Source organism: Harmonia axyridis, chromosome 1 (genome assembly GCF_914767665.1).
Source record: "Harmonia axyridis chromosome 1, icHarAxyr1.1, whole genome shotgun sequence".
Classification (NCBI taxonomy): domain Eukaryota; kingdom Metazoa; phylum Arthropoda; class Insecta; order Coleoptera; family Coccinellidae; genus Harmonia; species Harmonia axyridis.
In genome coordinates, this window is record NC_059501.1 from 4830335 (window position 1) to 4850159 (window position 19825).

At 33.7% G+C, this 19825-nt stretch overlaps 2 protein-coding genes across 3 annotated transcripts in view; one reads left to right on the forward strand and one right to left on the reverse strand.

Annotated features, from left to right (window-relative positions):
- Positions 1-187: 187 nt before the first annotated feature.
- Positions 188-4552, reverse strand: LOC123687521 (cysteine--tRNA ligase, cytoplasmic). Its single transcript, XM_045627044.1, has 12 exons — positions 4261-4552; positions 4022-4208; positions 3884-3963; positions 3611-3827; positions 3342-3552; positions 2753-2991; positions 2249-2482; positions 2046-2193; positions 1608-1810; positions 1359-1521; positions 694-905; positions 188-641 (listed from the first exon to the last, which is right to left on the reverse strand). The coding sequence occupies exons 1-12, from the start codon at positions 4437-4439 to the stop codon at positions 510-512; spliced, it is 2205 nt and encodes a 734-aa protein (XP_045483000.1). The 5' UTR covers positions 4440-4552; the 3' UTR covers positions 188-509.
- Positions 4553-6948: 2396 nt separating this feature from the next.
- Positions 6949-19825, forward strand: part of LOC123687553 (cyclic AMP response element-binding protein A-like) — a 91586-nt gene continuing 78709 nt past the window's right edge. Inside the window, exon 1 of one of the 2 annotated variants that reach the window (XM_045627046.1) lies at positions 6949-7440. In XM_045627046.1, coding sequence (XP_045483002.1) covers positions 7354-7440 — 87 coding nt within the window. In that variant the 5' untranslated portion in view covers positions 6949-7353. The remainder of the gene's footprint in view (positions 7441-19825) is intronic. The other variant, XM_045627048.1, reaches the window with a different exon arrangement.

Below are 19825 nucleotides of genomic sequence, written 5' to 3' on the forward strand. Positions count from 1 at the left end.
CCCAATAAACTTTTTTTTGGTAGCATAAAAATTTTAATGAACCTTAAAGAAACTTTCCATTTTTTAACAAATTTTTCATCAATCAATAAATTGATTATGCTCATTCTCATTATATCCAATTAGTATTTAAAATAAATTAGCCTATCTCTGTAATATTGGTTATAAATAAAACATTTCTCTCAAATGCACGTATCATTTTAATAAATTAAAACAAACAATTGATATAAGCAGGTTTTGATTTATAAATATGAATATTCAAAGAATAAAAAGTTGACTGCAAAAATAAAGGAAATAATTATAGAAAAGTGAAAATTTCAAGCAATTGTTACATGAATTTAAAAATTTAAATAAAAGCAAAATTTAAGTAAAATTGTCACTACTTAAATTTAATAAATTTCTACTTCATATTTTCAAAAAGTATTTACCTAGGATTCATCGATCAAGTATCAAATATAAATTATTTCCAAATTTAGATATTTCTGGATAATTCCCTATGATGATTTTTTGCCCTAGCTCGCAGACTTTGCATTGGATGATAAATATTCCTGATACCGTTTTTCCTGTTGTTGCTGCAACTTTTGAAGTTTTTTCAATTGACCCTTGCTAATTTCTTTTCCTTCAACATCATGTGTAGGCAATCCCTAACAAAAAAATTAATAAATAATGAATTAACTTTACACTTAACTGCTTTACCTTATCGTCAAATTTTGAATATTTGTCAGTTTCTTTTTTGAACAACTCATTTGGCGGTATTTTCATCAAGGCTTCTTTCTCGGCCTGAGCTGCTAGAAGAGCAGCTTGGCGTTCTTCTTTTTTCTTCTGTTTCTCTAATTCGGCCTGTTTCTTGGCTTCTTTTTCTTTCATCAGTATTTCTTTGTCTACTAATTTCACAGCTGTCGCTTCCCCTAAAATATAACAATTTAAAAAATATTTTTATATTTATACATATACAGGATGCTACTAAAAAAATTTGTTTTTTTTCCTCACAGCATCTACACTTCACAAAATATTTAACTGAAATTTGGCATAGATATTCCAATTTGGAGTTTACATCAGGTGATATGACAATTTCGATTGCAAATGTACAGGGTGGAATTTTTTAGAACAGTTCGTGCTTTTTCGTCCAGAATTTTTTTCTGGTGTCTCCTGGCCGTTTAAAAAAATGTCAAACGATAATTTGATCTACTAGTAAATTTTTTGAGTTCCTAATAATTTGTCATATCTGCTACCGATTATGAGAAAAATATTCAAACAATTAACAAGTCTTAATAAGGTATTTTGTATTGATTGAAAAAGTCAGGTTAGCTGAATTTCTTAAAAGAGTCCACTTATTCATAAATTCTTTTTTATGATCTTACCTTCTTTATCTTCTAATCGAACACCCACATTTGGAAGAGTATCATCTCTGAGCTCGTCACAAAGTTTGAGAATCTCATTTGCTTTGATAGTTCTTGCTTGCGTCCTGACCTTTTCTCTGAATTCTGATAAGATTGTTAAGTAGGGCATTACCACAGATTCAAACTGAAACGAAAATTGTTCCTCAGTATATAGTTTAAAGTATATTTTAAATGAAAGAAATAGATTAATTTTATAGAACTAGGACTCACATCAGAGGTCACATTATTCGATATCGGGAATCCCAATTTAGGTGGATCACTTATTACTCCGAAAACTGTTAGAATTCTAGTTACATATAATGCAATATCACTTAGTAAGTTGCAGTTTGGTGGTTTTCTATCTCTCAAGTACACGTTACTAGCTAATACCAACTCTCTCAATATATCTAATGACGACCTAGTATCAATATTATCTGAAAATGAAAAAAACTCATTAGAAAGTGAGTAATTTCATAAAAACAAAGAAAAAAGACATCAGAATGAATTCTATCGTGATAAACCTGAAATTATGAAAAAATAGGCAGACAAATAGTAAATTCTTCAATAATAAACTAAAATTGTTAAAAAAAGATATCAGGAAATAACTAAGTACGATCTTTAATAATAACACTAAGTTTGTGATTGCTTTATATTCATTATTGAACTTACCACAGAGAGCCATATGGACATCTTCTTTTGATTTCAATAACACTTCCATAAGTTTGATTTCCTGCTCTTCCCATTTTGTGAAGCTCTCAACAAAACTTTCAGACTTATTAGTATTCCTTATTTCATTTTTGACGTTAAGGAAGAATTCCTAAAAGTGAATCCAACTTAGCAAAAACAATTGGTACAGATTGAATAACACTTGCATTGATCAATTTTTCTATTTGAAGAGCTGATTCCATAGTGTTTTGGCTGTAATCTAAGGTATCTTTCCAAGAATGTAGAAGAAATGCGAATCTCAACTGTCTTGCCGAGTACTTTGCAAGGGCATCTTGAATACTGACGAAGTTCTTTAGGGATTTCGACATTTTACATCCAGCTATAGTCAAATGTCCGGAATGTAGGAAGTATTTCACCCATTCTGATTCTCCAAAATGAGCCTACAAAATCAAGGAACAATTAAAAAAAAATGTATTAACCTTAGGAAGTATGTATGTATTTTAAAGGCTGAAACTGAATTTTTTCATTTTTTTTCCAAGCATGCATTTATTATTTTTATATGCATTTTCTTTCCTTATGAATATTCGAAAGTTCATGCGAAATTTTGTGAAAAAATTACAAGAATAAAAATTCGAACAAACATGCAAAAACTCCTGGCTTCGTTTCGATGCGATCTAATTTTTAGATATATAATAATTAGAGAAATGTACCTCACTCTGTGCTATTTCATTGTCATGATGGGGGAACTTCAAATCGATTCCACCAGTGTGAATATCTAGTGTAGAACCGAATATTGCAGATGCCATAGCGGAACATTCTATATGCCATCCAGGTCTTCCTTTACCCCAAGGTGAATCCCAAGATGGTTCTCCAGCTTTGCTTTTTTTCCATAATGCGAAGTCATTGGCTGAGTGTTTTTCATTCTGAGCCTCACTAGATGTAAGATCACCTAAACATCATTCTCTCTTGAAAACTAATGCTTAACTTTTCATTGTGTATTTTGTGTCTATACTCAAGTCAACAATTACTATCACTAAACCACAAGTAAACATTAAATGAAACGCAAAAAACTATAGAAACAATAACAACAAAAAATTTTTTTAGAATCATTTTAAAATACATTATTTTCCAAGGCCATTAGTTTTTGAATTCATTTATATTATCATCTAGCTAATTCCTACACACCATAAATCCAGAGTTCCACTCAACATTCATTGCAAAACCTGTTGTTTCTAGTATGTACACTCAATATCAAATTGTATTCCAGTCGAACAAAATTTATTTAATCTCTTATCATACCTTCTCCTTCTTGCAAGCTATTGGTGTCACCATAGGCTTCAGGCACCAACTTGGCATAATGGTGTTTTTCTTGCTTATCAAAATTGGCTACATCAAAATAAACGGATCCATTTGCTGCATATGCCATTCCATTTTTGATAATTTTTTCTATATATGAAATAATTTCGGGAATATATTCGCTCACCCTTGTGAGTACATCAGGCTTCAAGATCTGAAATTATACAGTTGAAAATAATGAAAAACATTGATTATTCCAATATTTCACATACATTCAAGGTATCCATATCCTTATGGAATTCCTCTTCCCAATGCCTAGGTAAACTACTGAAAATAGCATTATCTGTTATTGTATGACCAAGTTTTGTATCTAACCAGTCAGACAATGGGTCTTTTGAAGCAGCTATGAATTCTTTTTGTGCCTTTTCCACTCGAGCGTTATCCCCACTTTTAATAGAATCTTCTAAATTTTGAACTGCAGTTGTTAACCTTCAAAATTATACAATATGATTATTTGAAAAATTCAAAACAAATACCATTATTACCTAGTTAACAACTTTTCATACATCTGCTTCTTGTCTGGATCGTTGGTAGAGTTTGTTTTTGAATTCAAATTTTCTAAAATCTATAAATAATGGAGCAGCGTTAATTTCATGTAGAAATCTTTTGCTTGACATACATACGTTCTTAGAATCTGAAAGTATAACTTCTAAAGCATGATTTTCAGAAACATATTTATCGAATAAATAATTCTGCCTAGCTCTTTTGATTATTTTATCATCTATATCTGTGATATTCATCACATAAAACACATCATATCCAAAATAATCTGTTAGCACTCTTCGTAATATGTCGAAGGTTATGTATGACCTAAAGTAGGAAATAATAATATACTGTAATTTTTTATTTTCCTGAAAATTACCTAGCATGTCCCATATGAGATGCATCATATACAGTAGGCCCACAACTATACCATGTAACTTTTTTCCCATCCAAGGGAACAAAAACCTCTTTTTGGCGAGTTAAACTATTGTACAATTTTAATACAGGAGCATTGGTGTGTTGTGGAGGGCTCCATGGAGGCTGAAAACGTTTAGACATTTTTGGTAATTCAGAATTTCCCTATATTTTCTAAAAGTAAAATTATATTGTTATTTTATCTAAGACTCCCTACGTGTTCAAGATAAAACAAAGGTAGGGTTAAGTGAATTCTGACATTCAACCATAGACCTAATATCAAATATGATATTATGATGCAACAAAATTTTATTTCTATGATTCTATTTTATCATTAGACTTATGCAACCCAAAATTCATGGTTCAGTGCTTATGTTATAACAATGCGAAAGAATTGGAGAAGATTTTGGCTATGATTGAATTATGATTTTGAATCGAACGGTATCTGTAACTGCCCATCGAAGTCATTTTTTGAGGATCGATAGACGGGTAGTCTGAACCAGTACCATAAAGAGACGGTTGCAATCCTCAAATTTAAGGGCAAGAAGACCTTTAAGAGTACCTCGGCTATCACCAGGAAATAGAGCTACCCATCAGCAATGGGCAGAACACCACCAAGAGTGGCTTTTACCACAATGGCGCAACGTACTTTTTACGGTTTATTAAGTGATAGTCAACTATAAAGAGTTTGGAGAGGTCCAGGCAGACTCAATTTTGCCGTATCTCCCTCATTATCGTTGAATGAACAATGACTGGTGCCATCTACGTAGAAAACATTATTGAACCAATCATTGTTCCTCTGCGCAACTGATTTGGGGATCAAAACATCCTTCAAGACAACAATATCCAGAAAATGAACTGGCCAGCAAACTCACCAGACATGAATCCAATTGAGCACGTATGGGAATACTTAGAGAGAGCGATATCCAATCGCCAAAACCCACCTTCAAATTTTCAGGAATTGAGTTTAGCCCTTCAGGAAGAATGGAACGATATGCATGAGAATTTCATTAATGACTTGATGCGTGGGATGCGTAGGCGTATTGGGCAGTTGATTGAAAGAAGAGGTGGTAAAACGGACTATTGAATTTGGATTCAGTTGTGGAATAACTATTAGGCCAATTGAAAAGTCCCCGGTCTGATGCACAGATGGCGATGCTAGTATTAAATCCATATGATTTTTGGTTAGTACCAACCTTCAAATGATACGTGTCAAAATTTGAAAGCAGTCCGACCATTAGTTTGTGAGATATTGCGTTTTGAGTGTAGCTACTTTAGTTATTTGAAAGAATATGGAAAAAAGGAATTTCGTTTGCTGATAACATATTGATTTTTGCAGGGAAAAAATACAGTTGAATCAAAATCTTGACTTGATGAAGAGTTTCCGGTGTCTGCACTAGGAAAATCAAATATCATTGATTGGTATGCTAAGTTTAAACGTGGTGAAACGAGCACCGAATACAGCGATCGCAGTGGACGCCCAAAAGATGCTTTCACCGACGAAAAAATTAAAAAAGTTCACAAAATAATTTTGAATGACCGTGAAGTGAAGTTGATCGAGATAGCAGACATTGTGAAGATATCATTTGAATGTATACATCATATCATTCACGAATATTTGTATGTACATTAACATAAGAAAGATGTGTGCAAAATGGGTGCCGCGCGAACTCACAATCGATCAGAAGCAACAACGTGTTAATGATTCTGAGCAGGGTTTAAAGCTGTTTAAGTGCAATAAACCTGAATTTTTGCGTCGATATGTGACAATGGATGAAACATGGCTCCATCATTTCACTCCGGAGTCCAATCGACAGTCAACTGAGTGGACTGCATACGATGAATCGAATCAATAGCGAGGAAAAATATAACAGTCAGCTGGCAAGGTTATGGCATCAGTATTCTGAGATGCGCAAGGTATAATATTCATTGATCACCTGCAACAGGGCCAGACCATCAATAGCGATTTTTATATAGCGTTATTGGATCGTTTGAAGGATGAAATCGTCAAAAAACATCCCCATTTGAGGAAAAAAAGGTACTGTTTCATCAAGACAATGCGCCATGTCAGAAAACAATGAAAACAATGGTAAAATTGCATGAATTGGGCTTCGAATTGCTTCTGCATCCACCTTAATCGCTAGATCTGGCCCCCAGTGACTTTTTCCTGTTCTCAGACCTCAAAAGAAAGCTCGCTGGCAAGAAATTTAGCGCTAATGAAGAAGTAATCGCCGAAACTGAGGCCTATTTTGAAGCGAAAGACAAATCGTACTACAAAGTGGTATCGAAAAGTTGGAAGATCGCTGTATCGCCCTCGAAAGCTACTATGTTGAATAATAAAATCGAATTTTGCCAAAAAAATGTTTTTTGTTATGGTAGACCGGGGACTTTTCAATTGGTCTGTTAGGTTGCTTATTTTTTGACAAATCTAGGGGGGCCAAGACTCTTGACGATGTGTGTAATAACAATAAAACATTGTTTTAATACACCACGCCGAGTGCCTTCAAATTTCTCAATGGATCAACAATCCGATTGAAATCCGCTAAGCACTGAGCACACTTAACTTACTAAACCCTTTATGCGTCCCCTTTCCAAAGCTCTACTAGATATTGCGGGAATTACAAACTCAGTTGTCGTGCCTTTCTACTATTCGTCGACTCGCCGACTCCAAGTGCGCAAGACCCGGCTCAGAACACGCTATCTAAACAACTTTTCACTGTCTGAAACCGGCACTCTAGCGAGCAACAGGTCAACCAACCCCTTACACACCAAACACCGGCCGCAAACAAGAATTTTATCGTCGCGTCGAACCCTAACAGGAAAAACCACATTTTCCGAGTTTTCCCAGTAGAAAACACCACGAGGAATCGGTCCAGCAAAAAGTTTTTCGCCGAAAACGCGTATATACAGCTTGCGATATCGCCAGATTGTAGGTTTTCCAGATAACGCTTTTCCGAGGCTTTCCTAACATGTTCGCGCAGTGTGCGTTATAGTGAAACTGTGAATTTGCATTTTCTGGATCGTATTTGGACTGATTTTCACCTATTTTCCGGACACGATGGAAACTTTCGCTATTGACAAACCGTTTTGCGATATTGTGTCCAGCGATGAACTCAGAGAATTGTGGGAAACGGATTTGGATCCGGTAAGTAGTTTTTCCGAATTTCCATTCGGCAATTTTTCCATTAAAACCCCTACAACTAAGTTTGTCTCCAATACTTCCTCAAAAACATAATTAAATTAAACTTCGCACAATTGGACCAAATTTTCCGGATTTTCCACCGATGAATTTCCCGAAATTTCCTCAAACCACCCTCTATTTGAACTGGGTTTTCATTCGAAACCTTCACAACTAAGTTTTTCCCAATATTTCCCAAGAAACATGTCAAAATGATAAAATACTTCGCACACCGATCAATTCTACCAGATTTTCCGGATTTTCCACTACTAAATTTCCCAAAATTTCCTGAAAACCACCCTCAACCTAATTTACAACCAACACTCTACACAAATTCATCTTTTAGACCCCTCTGTGTCGCGAGTCTATTAATTTTAAATCACGTAATCAAAGTTCAAAAAAACGTTTAAGGGATTCCCAGGTCACGATTGGGATTTGAACCCGGCCCTCAACTATGCAAAGCACGTGTTTCTTAAGCCGGTTTCTGAAATATTCAAATGTATCCTTTCACATTCTCTCTCAGCGCTCTTATAATTTGAATAATTGAACAAATTACGTATTTAGAATTATTGACGTAGTGTTGTACTTTTCCATCTGATGTGGAGTCTGGGAATTTGTTGTAGAGATTTTATTCGAGGTTATACGGGAGAGTTTCTTGGATGTGATTTTCATGAGGAAAAAAAGATATTTAAGATTTATAGATGTTTATTACATAGTACAGGGTGATTCAATTATCTTGGTTATACCAATTTTCTCGCAAACTGCCGAATATTTTTTATCGTATGTAAACTGTGTTTTGTAGAAGCCAATGTTGACTTCAGATGCACGCGTAAAAGTTGACGAAAACAATTAAGACGCCTGGCGTCGCGTTGCTGTCAATTTTTTTCCCTTGAACATAGTTGATTTTATTAAGCTCTTCGAAAGATGATTTCATTTTTATCAATTTTTTTCAAATGTCATTTATTTTCATTTCAAAGCGTGTTTGATGTTCTATTCCATTTATTTTTCTTTATTGCCTTGATTTACAGACATATATATGATCTTAAAATCAAGCAGGCTTTGTACAAAACTATTTCTTCACTATTACTTCAATAAATTATAAATAAACGTTCAATCACTGTATAACAGATTTTAAAAAACTTAAAATTATATAGCTCAATATTTATTGGCATTAAATGATAGGAACTAACGGACCACTTATATATCCGCCAAGATTTCCGGATCTAACACCCATGCATTACTTTCTGTAGGGCACCCTGAAAAATACGGCTAACACAATTGATTGTGTTAATTTAGACCAATTGAAAATAATATATGACACGTGCGTTTGTTATTTTAATAACAAACTCAATGGCCGCTGTAAATGCAAATATTCTGGCAAAATTAACTTATAATGAAATAAGGAAAATATATGATTTATGTATGAATCATAATGGTGGGAATATACACTGTGTCCGTAAAGTATGGAACAAATTCATTTTTAGCTAAACAGACCATTTTAAGAAATAATCCTGAAATACGTCGATTTTTTATTTTAATTTACCGTATTTTGAAACAATAATCTAATATACTTCACCGTCATTTTTTTTTAATGGAACACCCCCATTTTGTATCAATTTTCCGATTACTCTAGCTGAGCTGATTCCAAAAATGTATCACATGTTGATTCCAATTGGTACAGGGTGGACAAAAATACAATATGATAATAAAGCAATAATTAAAACATTCACGAATACCAAAAATATTGAAGTACTAAACTGTCATTGAATACCAATAAATTACTAAACAAATAATGACATTTCACAAAAAATTAGACGACTATGTTTTTTTAAATTGATAAGAAATAATTTCTTTCATATTCTGTCTGCTAGATCACAAGTACCAAACATGTTTGGAAACAGCTCATTTTTATTAATTTAAAAATGTAACAAACTACAGGGTGTTACATTCAAACCAATTGCCGCTAGACAATAAGTATTTTTGATAATATTGTTAATTTAACTAATAAAGAATGTTATGCGTTACTTTATGAGCACACACAAAAATATTGTATTTTTGTCCACCCTGTACCAATTGGAAACAACATGTGATACCTTTTTGGAATCAGCTCAGCTAGAGTAATCCGAAAATTGAGACAAAATGGGAGTGTTCCATTTAAAAAAAATGACGGTGACGTCATTACTCGAAAGTCATTCACCCTGTATATTAGGTTATTATTTTGAAATACGGTAAATTAAAACAAAAGTTCGACGTGTTTCAGGATTATTTCTTAAAATGGTCAGTTCCGCTAAAAATGAATTTGTTCCATACTTTACGGACACAGTGTAGAATATGTATACGATTCAAAATGTTTCGTTTTTATTCAAACAAAAATTTTTGTTATTGAAATATATTCTTTATTGAATACATATAATAATGAGGAAAAAAAATAACATGAAACATACTGCAGATCGGTTTGAAAAAAAATATATTCGAACAAAAATTAAAATGGAATCATCCTTCGAATGGTTTAATGAAAAAGAGTATGTTTCTGGAAAAAAAATTGACTGCGCCGCGACGTCTAGCGTCTATATTGTTTTTACCAATTTCACGCGATTTTGGTCATACTGTTCATTTTAAAATTTTTTCTTAAAACTCCAATTAATCAATTGGAAACTATGTAATCACGGTCTTAAATTCATGTGAAAAAAATTCACCTTATCAACAGAATGTTAGATTTGAAATGTGTCGTGAATTAATATTGACATATAAACTCGAATTATTCATGATTTCATTAAAATCAGCAAAATTCGTTAAAGTTAGCACTGTTACAAATGTTTGTGGACACACAGACAGACATACACGAAACCAAAGTTGCTCAAAATTGTTTTGAATTGTATTTTTCTATCTTAAAGTTTCGAAATCAGAGACCAGAACCAAGAGTTGTTTGCCTTCCATCAGAAGCATCCTCAATTTTCGGTTGCATCCATAAAAAATACCAAATTGCAGCTACAATTGCTGCTATCTACTTCATGCTGGAATAAACACAAGTGATTCAACTGATTATTTTTCGCCCCATTTATTTATCCTTCTCACACAGGCAGCGTGTTCGAAAATCTACAATATGCGCCTCGTTCAATCAATTGATACAGATAATTCCAATTAGTTTGCCATGATAAGAATGCATCGAATAAATTGTAATAATATCTCTGTGTCCTCGATTGAGAGATACTTCGGCCATCTTACATAACGTTATCATCGAAAGTAACAGTAACAATTTCCTATTCGATTTTGGTTATTTAATTGAAATTATAGGAAAAAATAAGTTTAGAATTGTCGTTGAATTTTCGATCTATTTTAAGTTTTTGAAGATTTTTCGAATAAGTAAGGTTGAATCACACCACCAGCCCAAAAAACCCCACCAAACAGTAACAGGTTGAGCATAGAGGAAAATTTCAACAATCATTCTTGGGTTTTCCCAGCCCCAAATGTGAAAATTCTGCTTATTAACGTAGCCTACGAGGTGAAAATGGGTCTCATCACTCAAGATAATTTTTCCATGAGAATCCAGATCCTTTTGATGCATTTCAAGGACTCAATCAGTGAAAATACATCGTTGGTGGCTTTAGTTCTTGTATTAACTGAACTTTAAAAAGCTTCAGACCTAAGCCTTTATGCAAAATATGTTGTTTGTGGAATGCCTAATTCCCAAGATCGACGAGGATCCAGTCAAACTTGGGTTTTCATCATAGAGTAACACACATAGATAGAGGGAGTATATGTAATTTTCATATGGTTACATTACATTGTCGGATTGTGATATATTTTCAAATCTACAATTTTACTATATAGTTATGAATGTATCAAAGAGGCAAAGGAGAGAATGGAGAAGCTTACTTACTTATCAGAATGTGCTTTTGTGGATGATATTTTATTGATGACGGGGACAAGAAGGAAATTTAGATATATGGAATGGAGCACTGAAAAAATATGAGATGGAAATAAATAGAAGAAAGACAGAAGTGATGGAAGTGAACGATGAACAAGAGGAGAGTGGAAATTGTAGTTGAAAAAGTGAAATGTTTCAGATATTCAGGATTGAACATAAAAATATCTACGGGAAGTCAAGAAAAGAAGATTAATTAAAAAAACTGGGAAATCTGCCTTTTTTTCTGTTTTTCGTTTCGAAGAGGAAACTAAAATGACCGCGTTTAAGTCGATACTCAGACCTGTTCTGTCGTATGGATGTGAAACTTGGAACACAACAAAGAGAATGAGGAGTACACTACAGGCAGTAAAAATGAAGGAAAACTTTACCACCCTGTATCTCAAAAGGTAAGACGTTTCGGACATTTGTTCATAATAAGTTTTTTTTCTTATAATGAGCTCAAAAATCACACCCATAAATATTTTCATTCAATTAGGAAAAATCATTCAATATGATATACATTCATAATGATATTATAAAATTGTGAATTTGAAAATGAAGGGTGTTTTTTTTAGAGCTATATAACTTCAAATTGCAATAAAACAACGATGGATTATTCGATTGACATGAATTTTATTTATCCGCAAGATAATCTTGTGGCATTACATTTCAAATATGATTTCTGGCATATGACCGCCACGGCTGGCTCGGATGTAGCCCAATCTGGACGTCCAATTTTCGATGACTTTTTCCAACATTTGTGGCCGTATATCGGCAATAACACGGCGAATGTTGTCTTCCAAATGGTCAAGGGTTTGAGGATAATCCGCATAGACCAATGACTTTACATAGCCCCACAGAAAGTAGTCTAGCGGTGTTAAATCACAAGATCTTGGAGGCTAATTCACAGGTCCAAAACGTGAAATTATGCGGTCACCAAACGTGTCTTTCAATAAATCGATTGTGGCACGAGCTGTGTGACATGTTGCGCCGTCTTGTTGGAACCACAGCTCTTGGACATCATGGTTGTTCAATTCAGAAATGAGAAAGTTAGTAATCATGGCTCTATACCGATCACCATTGACTGTAACGTTCTGGCCATCATCGTTTTTGAAGAAGTACGGACCAATGATTCCACCAGCCCATAAAGCGCACCAAACTGTCAGTTTTTCTGGATGTAACGGTGTTTCGACATACACTTGAGGATTAGCTTCACTCCAAATGCGGCAGTTTTGTTTGTTGACGTAGTCATTCAACCAGAAGTGCGCTTCATCGCTAAACAAAATAAAATGGACGTAGTGCGCGATGCGTATTCCGCACAGAACCATTATTTTCGAAATGAAATTGCACTATTTGCAAGCGTTGTTCAGGCGTGAGTTTATTCATGGTGAATTGCCAAACCAAACTGAGAATAAATCATTTGACAGCTGTTAAATCGGTCGCCATCTTGAACAGTAATGCCAACTTAAAGTTATATACCTCGAAAAAAACACTCTATATATCACAATCCGACAACGTAATCTAACCATGTTACCGGCGTGAACTTGGCAGCCACTTTTCAGCAGCCGAATTCATTCCAGCAGCCAAACGACCAGTGGCGTCGGTAGAATTTAAAACTAACGAATCGATCTGTTTTTGGGGTGCAACGCAAGAATTTGCTTTTTGAGTTTACTTGAACGACTTCAGTCAAGTTTTTATGACATTTCAATGCACAAAATAATATTATAGATGAACTTGAATTATGCTGATCAATGAAACGACGGGGTATATACAAGTATTTTCACGAATGAAATCTTGAAAAACGTTTAGCCAAGTTGATATTTGGAATACTCACTCTTCAATAGAAACAGAATAACATATCCGAAGCCCATTGATTTGCAGGCCGTCTAAGGGGTAGTTTACACTTGTGAATTTTTCGAAATTTTCAAAAATGACCCTGTTAAAAATGTTTAGCCAAGTTCATATTTGGTATTCCTACTCTTGAATAGCTAAAGAATAACATATCCGAAGGATTTTGATTTGCAGGCCGTCCAAGGGGTAGTTTACACTTGTGAATTTTTCGAAATTTTCAAAAATGACCCTGTTAAAAATGTTTAGCCAAGTTCATATTTGGTATTCCTACTCTTGAATAGCTAAAGAATAACATATCCAAAGGATTTTGATTTGCAGGCCGTCTAAGGGGTAGTTTACACTTGTGAGTTTTTGGAAATTTTCAAAAATGACCCTGTTAAAAATGTTTAGCCAAGTTCATATTTGGTATTCCTACTCTTGAATAGCTAAAAAATAACATATCCGAAGGATTTTGATTTGCAGGCCGTCTAAGGGGTAGTTTACACTTGTGAATTTTTGGAAATTTTCAAAAATGACCCTGTTAAAAATGTTTAGCCAAGTTCATATTTGGTATTTTTACTCGTAAATAGCTACAGAATAACATATCTGAAGCACATTGATTTGCAGGCCGTCTAAAGGGTAGTTCAAACTTGTGAATTTTTCAAAATTTTCAAAAAATTGGTCAGAAATGAACATCTTCTTGGACCTGTTAGTATAGATGTATGTAGGAAATCTCTGAATTGGTTAATACTGAGAAGGAGTGAACCAGTCAATTTCATTTGCATTTTTTGTGCACACCCAAGACGCGAAGATGATTTCATTTGCAGGTTGTGTATACGATCGTGTCATCAAAAATGCATTTTGACAACGAATGAAATAGCACGTGGATGTACCGTGAATGAAAAAATGAAGAACGGGATTTGTGATCTCTGCAGACTATATTAAATATGGAGATTTGAACCAATGATAAGGAAGTTGAATTAATAGTCGAACCGAATATTTCATTGATGTTGGTCGTTTCTATATTTCAAGTTATCTTTGTCTCGTTAAGCTAAAGTTTCATAACAGCGGATTGCGGATTATTTATTGAATAAATATATTTTTCATATGCCTTCTTGAGCTCAGTCCTCTCTCGACTAAAAACGATCTAGTTTTTCCGTAAATCAATGTGCTTTGGATATGTTATTCTGTAGCTATTTAGGAGTAATAATACTGAATATGAACTTGGCTAAACATTTTTGACAGATTCATTTTTGAAAATTTCGAAAAATTCACAAGTGTGAACTACCCCTTAGACGGCCTGCAAATCAAAATCCTTCGGATATGCTATTCTTTAGCTTTTCAAAAGTAGGAATACCAAATATGAACTTGGCTAAACATTTTTAACAGGGTCATTTTTGAAAATTTCCAAAAACTCACAAGTGTGAACTACCCCTTAGACGGCCTGCAAATCAAAATCCTTCGGATATGTTATTCTTTAGCTATTCAAAAGTAGGAATACCAAATATGAACTTGGCTAAACATTTTTAACAGGGTCATTTTTGAAAATTTCCAAAAACTCACAAGTGTAAACTACCCCTTAGACGGCCTGCAAATCAAAATCCTTCGGATATGTTATTCTTTAGCTATTCAAGAGTAGGAATACCAAATATGAACTTGACTAAACATTTTTAACAGGGTCATTTTTGAAAATTTCGAAAAATTCACAAGTGTAAACTACCCCTTAGACGGCCTGCAAATCAAAATCCTTCGGATATGTTATTCTTTAGCTATTCAAAAGTAGGAATACCAAATATGAACTTGGCTAAACATTTTTAACAGGGTCATTTTTGAAAATTTCCTAAAACTCACAAGTGTAAACTACCCCTTAGACGGCCTGCAAATCAAAATCCTTTGGATATGTTATTCTGTAGCATTTTAAAAGTAATAATACTGAATATGAACTTGGCTAAACATTTTTAACAGGTTCATTTTTTAAAATTTCGAAAAATTCACAAGTGTAAACTACCCCTTAGACGGCCTGCAAATCAATGTACTTTGGATATGTTATTCTGTAGCTATTTAAGAGTACTAATACTGAATATTAACTTGGCTAAACATTTTTGACAGGGTCATTCTTGAAAATTTTGAAAAATTCACAAGTGTAAACTACCCCTTAGACGGCCTGCAAATCAAAATCCTTTGGATATGTTATTCTGTAGCTATTTAGGAGTAATAATACTGAATATGAACTTGGCTAAACATTTTTGACAGATTCATTTTTGAAAATTTCGAAAAATTCACAAGTGTGAACTACCCCTTAGACGGCCTGCAAATCAAAATCCTTCGGATATGCTATTCTTTAGCTTTTCAAAAGTAGGAATACCAAATATGAACTTGGCTAAACATTTTTAACAGGGTCATTTTTGAAAATTTCCAAAAACTCACAAGTGTGAACTACCCCTTAGACGGCCTGCAAATCAAAATCCTTCGGATATGTTATTCTTTAGCTATTCAAAAGTAGGAATACCAAATATGAACTTGGCTAAACATTTTTAACAGGGTCATTTTTGAAAATTTCCAAAAACTCACAAGTGTAAACTACCCCTTAGACGGCCTGCAAATCAAAATCCTTCGGATATGTTATTCTTTAGCTATTCAAGAGTAGGAATACCAAATATGAACTTGACTAAACATTTTTAACAGGGTCATTTTTGAAAATTTCGAAAAATTCACAAGTGTAAACTACCCCTTAGACGGCCTGCAAATCAAAATCCTTCGGATATGTTATTCTTTAGCTATTCAAAAGTAGGAATACCAAATATGAACTTGGCTAAACATTTTTAACAGGGTCATTTTTGAAAATTTCCTAAAACTCACAAGTGTAAACTACCCCTTAGACGGCCTGCAAATCAAAATCCTTCAGATATGTTATTCTTTAGCTATTCAAAAGTAGGAATACCAAATATGAACTTGGCTAAACATTTTTAACAGGGTCATTTTTGAAAATTTCCAAAAACTCACAAGTGTAAACTACCCTTTAGACGGCCTGCAAATCAAGATCCTTCGGATATGTTATTCTTTAGCTATTCAAGAGTAGGAATACCAAATATGAACTTGGCTAAACATTTTTAACAGGGTCATTTTTGAAAATTTCCAAAAACTCACAAGTGTAAACTACCCCTTAGACGGCCTGCAAATCAAAATCCTTCGGATATGTTATTTTTTAGCTATTCAAAAGTAGGAATACCAAATATGAACTTGGCTAAACATTTTTAACAGGGTCATTTTTGAAAATTTCCTAAAACTCACAAGTGTAAACTACCCCTTAGACGGCCTGCAAATCAAAATCCTTTGGATATATTATTCTGTAGCATTTTAAAAGTAATAATACTGAATATGAACTTGGCTAAACATTTTTAACAGGGTCATTTTTGAAAATTTCGAAAAATTCACAAGTGTGAACTACCCCTTAGACGGCCTGCAAATCAAAATCCTTCGGATATTCTATTCTTTAGCTTTTCAAAAGTAGGAATACCAAATATGAACTTGGCTAAACATTTTTAACAGGGTCATTTTTGAAAATTTCCAAAAACTCACAAGTGTGAACTACCCCTTAGACGGCCTGCAAATCAAAATCCTTCGGATATGTTATTCTTTAGCTATTCAAAAGTAGGAATACCAAATATGAACTTGGCTAAACATTTTTAACAGGGTCATTTTTGAAAATTTCCAAAAACTCACAAGTGTAAACTACCCCTTAGACGGCCTGCAAATCAAAATCCTTCGGATATGTTATTCTTTAGCTATTCAAGAGTAGGAATACCAAATATGAACTTGACTAAACATTTTTAACAGGGTCATTTTTGAAAATTTCGAAAAATTCACAAGTGTAAACTACCCCTTAGACGGCCTGCAAATCAAAATCCTTCGGATATGTTATTCTTTAGCTATTCAAAAGTAGGAATACCAAATATGAACTTGGCTAAACATTTTTAACAGGGTCATTTTTGAAAATTTCCTAAAACTCACAAGTGTAAACTACCCCTTAGACGGCCTGCAAATCAAAATCCTTTGGATATGTTATTCTGTAGCATTTTAAAAGTAATAATACTGAATATGAACTTGGCTAAACATTTTTAACAGGGTCATTTTTTAAAATTTCGAAAAATTCACAAGTGTAAACTACCCCTTAGACGGCCTGCAAATCAATGTACTTTGGATATGTTATTCTGTAGCTATTTAAGAGTACTAATACTGAATATTAACTTGGCTAAACATTTTTGACAGGGTCATTCTTGAAAATTTTGAAAAATTCACAAGTGTAAACTACCCCTTAGACGGCCTGCAAATCAAAATCCTTTGGATATGTTATTCTGTAGCTATTTAGGAGTAATAATACTGAATATGAACTTGGCTAAACATTTTTGACAGATTCATTTTTGAAAATTTCGAAAAATTCACAAGTGTGAACTACCCCTTAGACGGCCTGCAAATCAAAATCCTTCGGATATGCTATTCTTTAGCTTTTCAAAAGTAGGAATACCAAATATGAACTTGGCTAAACATTTTTAACAGGGTCATTTTTGAAAATTTCCAAAAACTCACAAGTGTGAACTACCCCTTAGACGGCCTGCAAATCAAAATCCTTCGGATATGTTATTCTTTAGCTATTCAAAAGTAGGAATACCAAATATGAACTTGGCTAAACATTTTTAACAGGGTCATTTTTGAAAATTTCCAAAAACTCACAAGTGTAAACTACCCCTTAGACGGCCTGCAAATCAAAATCCTTCGGATATGTTATTCTTTAGCTATTCAAGAGTAGGAATACCAAATATGAACTTGACTAAACATTTTTAACAGGGTCATTTTTGAAAATTTCGAAAAATTCACAAGTGTAAACTACCCCTTAGACGGCCTGCAAATCAAAATCCTTCGGATATGTTATTCTTTAGCTATTCAAAAGTAGGAATACCAAATATGAACTTGGCTAAACATTTTTAACAGGGTCATTTTTGAAAATTTCCTAAAACTCACAAGTGTAAACTACCCCTTAGACGGCCTGCAAATCAAAATCCTTCAGATATGTTATTCTTTAGCTATTCAAAAGTAGGAATACCAAATATGAACTTGGCTAAACATTTTTAACAGGGTCATTTTTGAAAATTTCCAAAAACTCACAAGTGTAAACTACCCCTTAGACGGCCTGCAAATCAAGATCCTTCGGATATGTTATTCTTTAGCTATTCAAGAGTAGGAATACCAAATATGAACTTGGCTAAACATTTTTAACAGGGTCATTTTTGAAAATTTCCAAAAACTCACAAGTGTAAACTACCCCTTAGACGGCCTGCAAATCAAAATCCTTCGGATATGTTATTCTTTAGCTATTCAAAAGTAGGAATACCAAATATGAACTTGGCTAAACATTTTTAACAGGGTCATTTTTGAAAATTTCGAAAAATTCACAAGTGTAAACTACCCCTTAGACGGCCTGCAAATCAAAATCCTTCGGATATGTTATTCTTTAGCTATTCAAGAGTAGGAATACCAAATATGAACTTGGCTAAACATTTTTAACAGGGTCATTTTTGAAAATTTCGAAAAATTCACAAGTGTAAACTACCCCTTAGACGGCCTGCAAATCAATGGGCTTCGGATATGTTATTCTGTTTCTATTGAAGAGTGAGTATTCCAAATATCAACTTGGCTAAACGTTTTTCAAGATTTCATTCGTGAAAATACTTGTATATACCCCGTCGTTTCATTGATCAGCATAATTCAAGTTCATCTATAATATTATTTTGTGCATTGAAATGTCATAAAAACTTGACTGAAGTCGTTCAAGTAAACTCAAAAAGCAAATTCTTGCGTTGCACCCCAAAAACAGATCGATTCGTTAGTTTTAAATTCTACCGACGCCACTGGTCGTTTGGCTGCTGGAATGAATTCGGCTGCTGAAAAGTGGCTGCCAAGTTCACGCCGGTAACCATGTTGGGGACATGTAAAAATTGCGTATATCTACTCCCACTATCTATGTTTATTACTCTAAGTCATGAACTAATAAGAACTAATAATGATATGTCATTTTGTCAACCAGCACATAGAATAGGAGTAAAAACATGTAGAATTGAAACATAGAACAACTACATTTTCTGAAAAACTGATAATTCTGAAGAATGAAGATTATTCAAATTAATTAGTGAAATTTGTTCAATTATGAATGTATTGTTAATTAAAGATTGATAAGACATTAATATCCGATCTACATATTTTATACAATAACTGCAACAATTGCAATTTTATTTCTACATGTCAGCATTTCTAATTTTATTCAGGATCTCTTACAATTTTTTCCATATTCGTAGCTAACAGCCAAATTATCTTTATCAGCCGACCTAACTATCAATTCCCTTTTCCCTGAACCCCACAATCGTTGTTGAAAATTCTTATCGCTCCTTTTTTATCTCAACCAAAGCAACAGGGCGTTCTGAATTTTATAGCAATTAAATATATCATCAGAACGTGGTGTAAAGCAACATATTATGCACCCTATGGACTAATTTCGAACGTTAGACGATATGTTTTACATAACTATCGTTGATTCCTCCGGTAATTCAATTTAAAAAAATG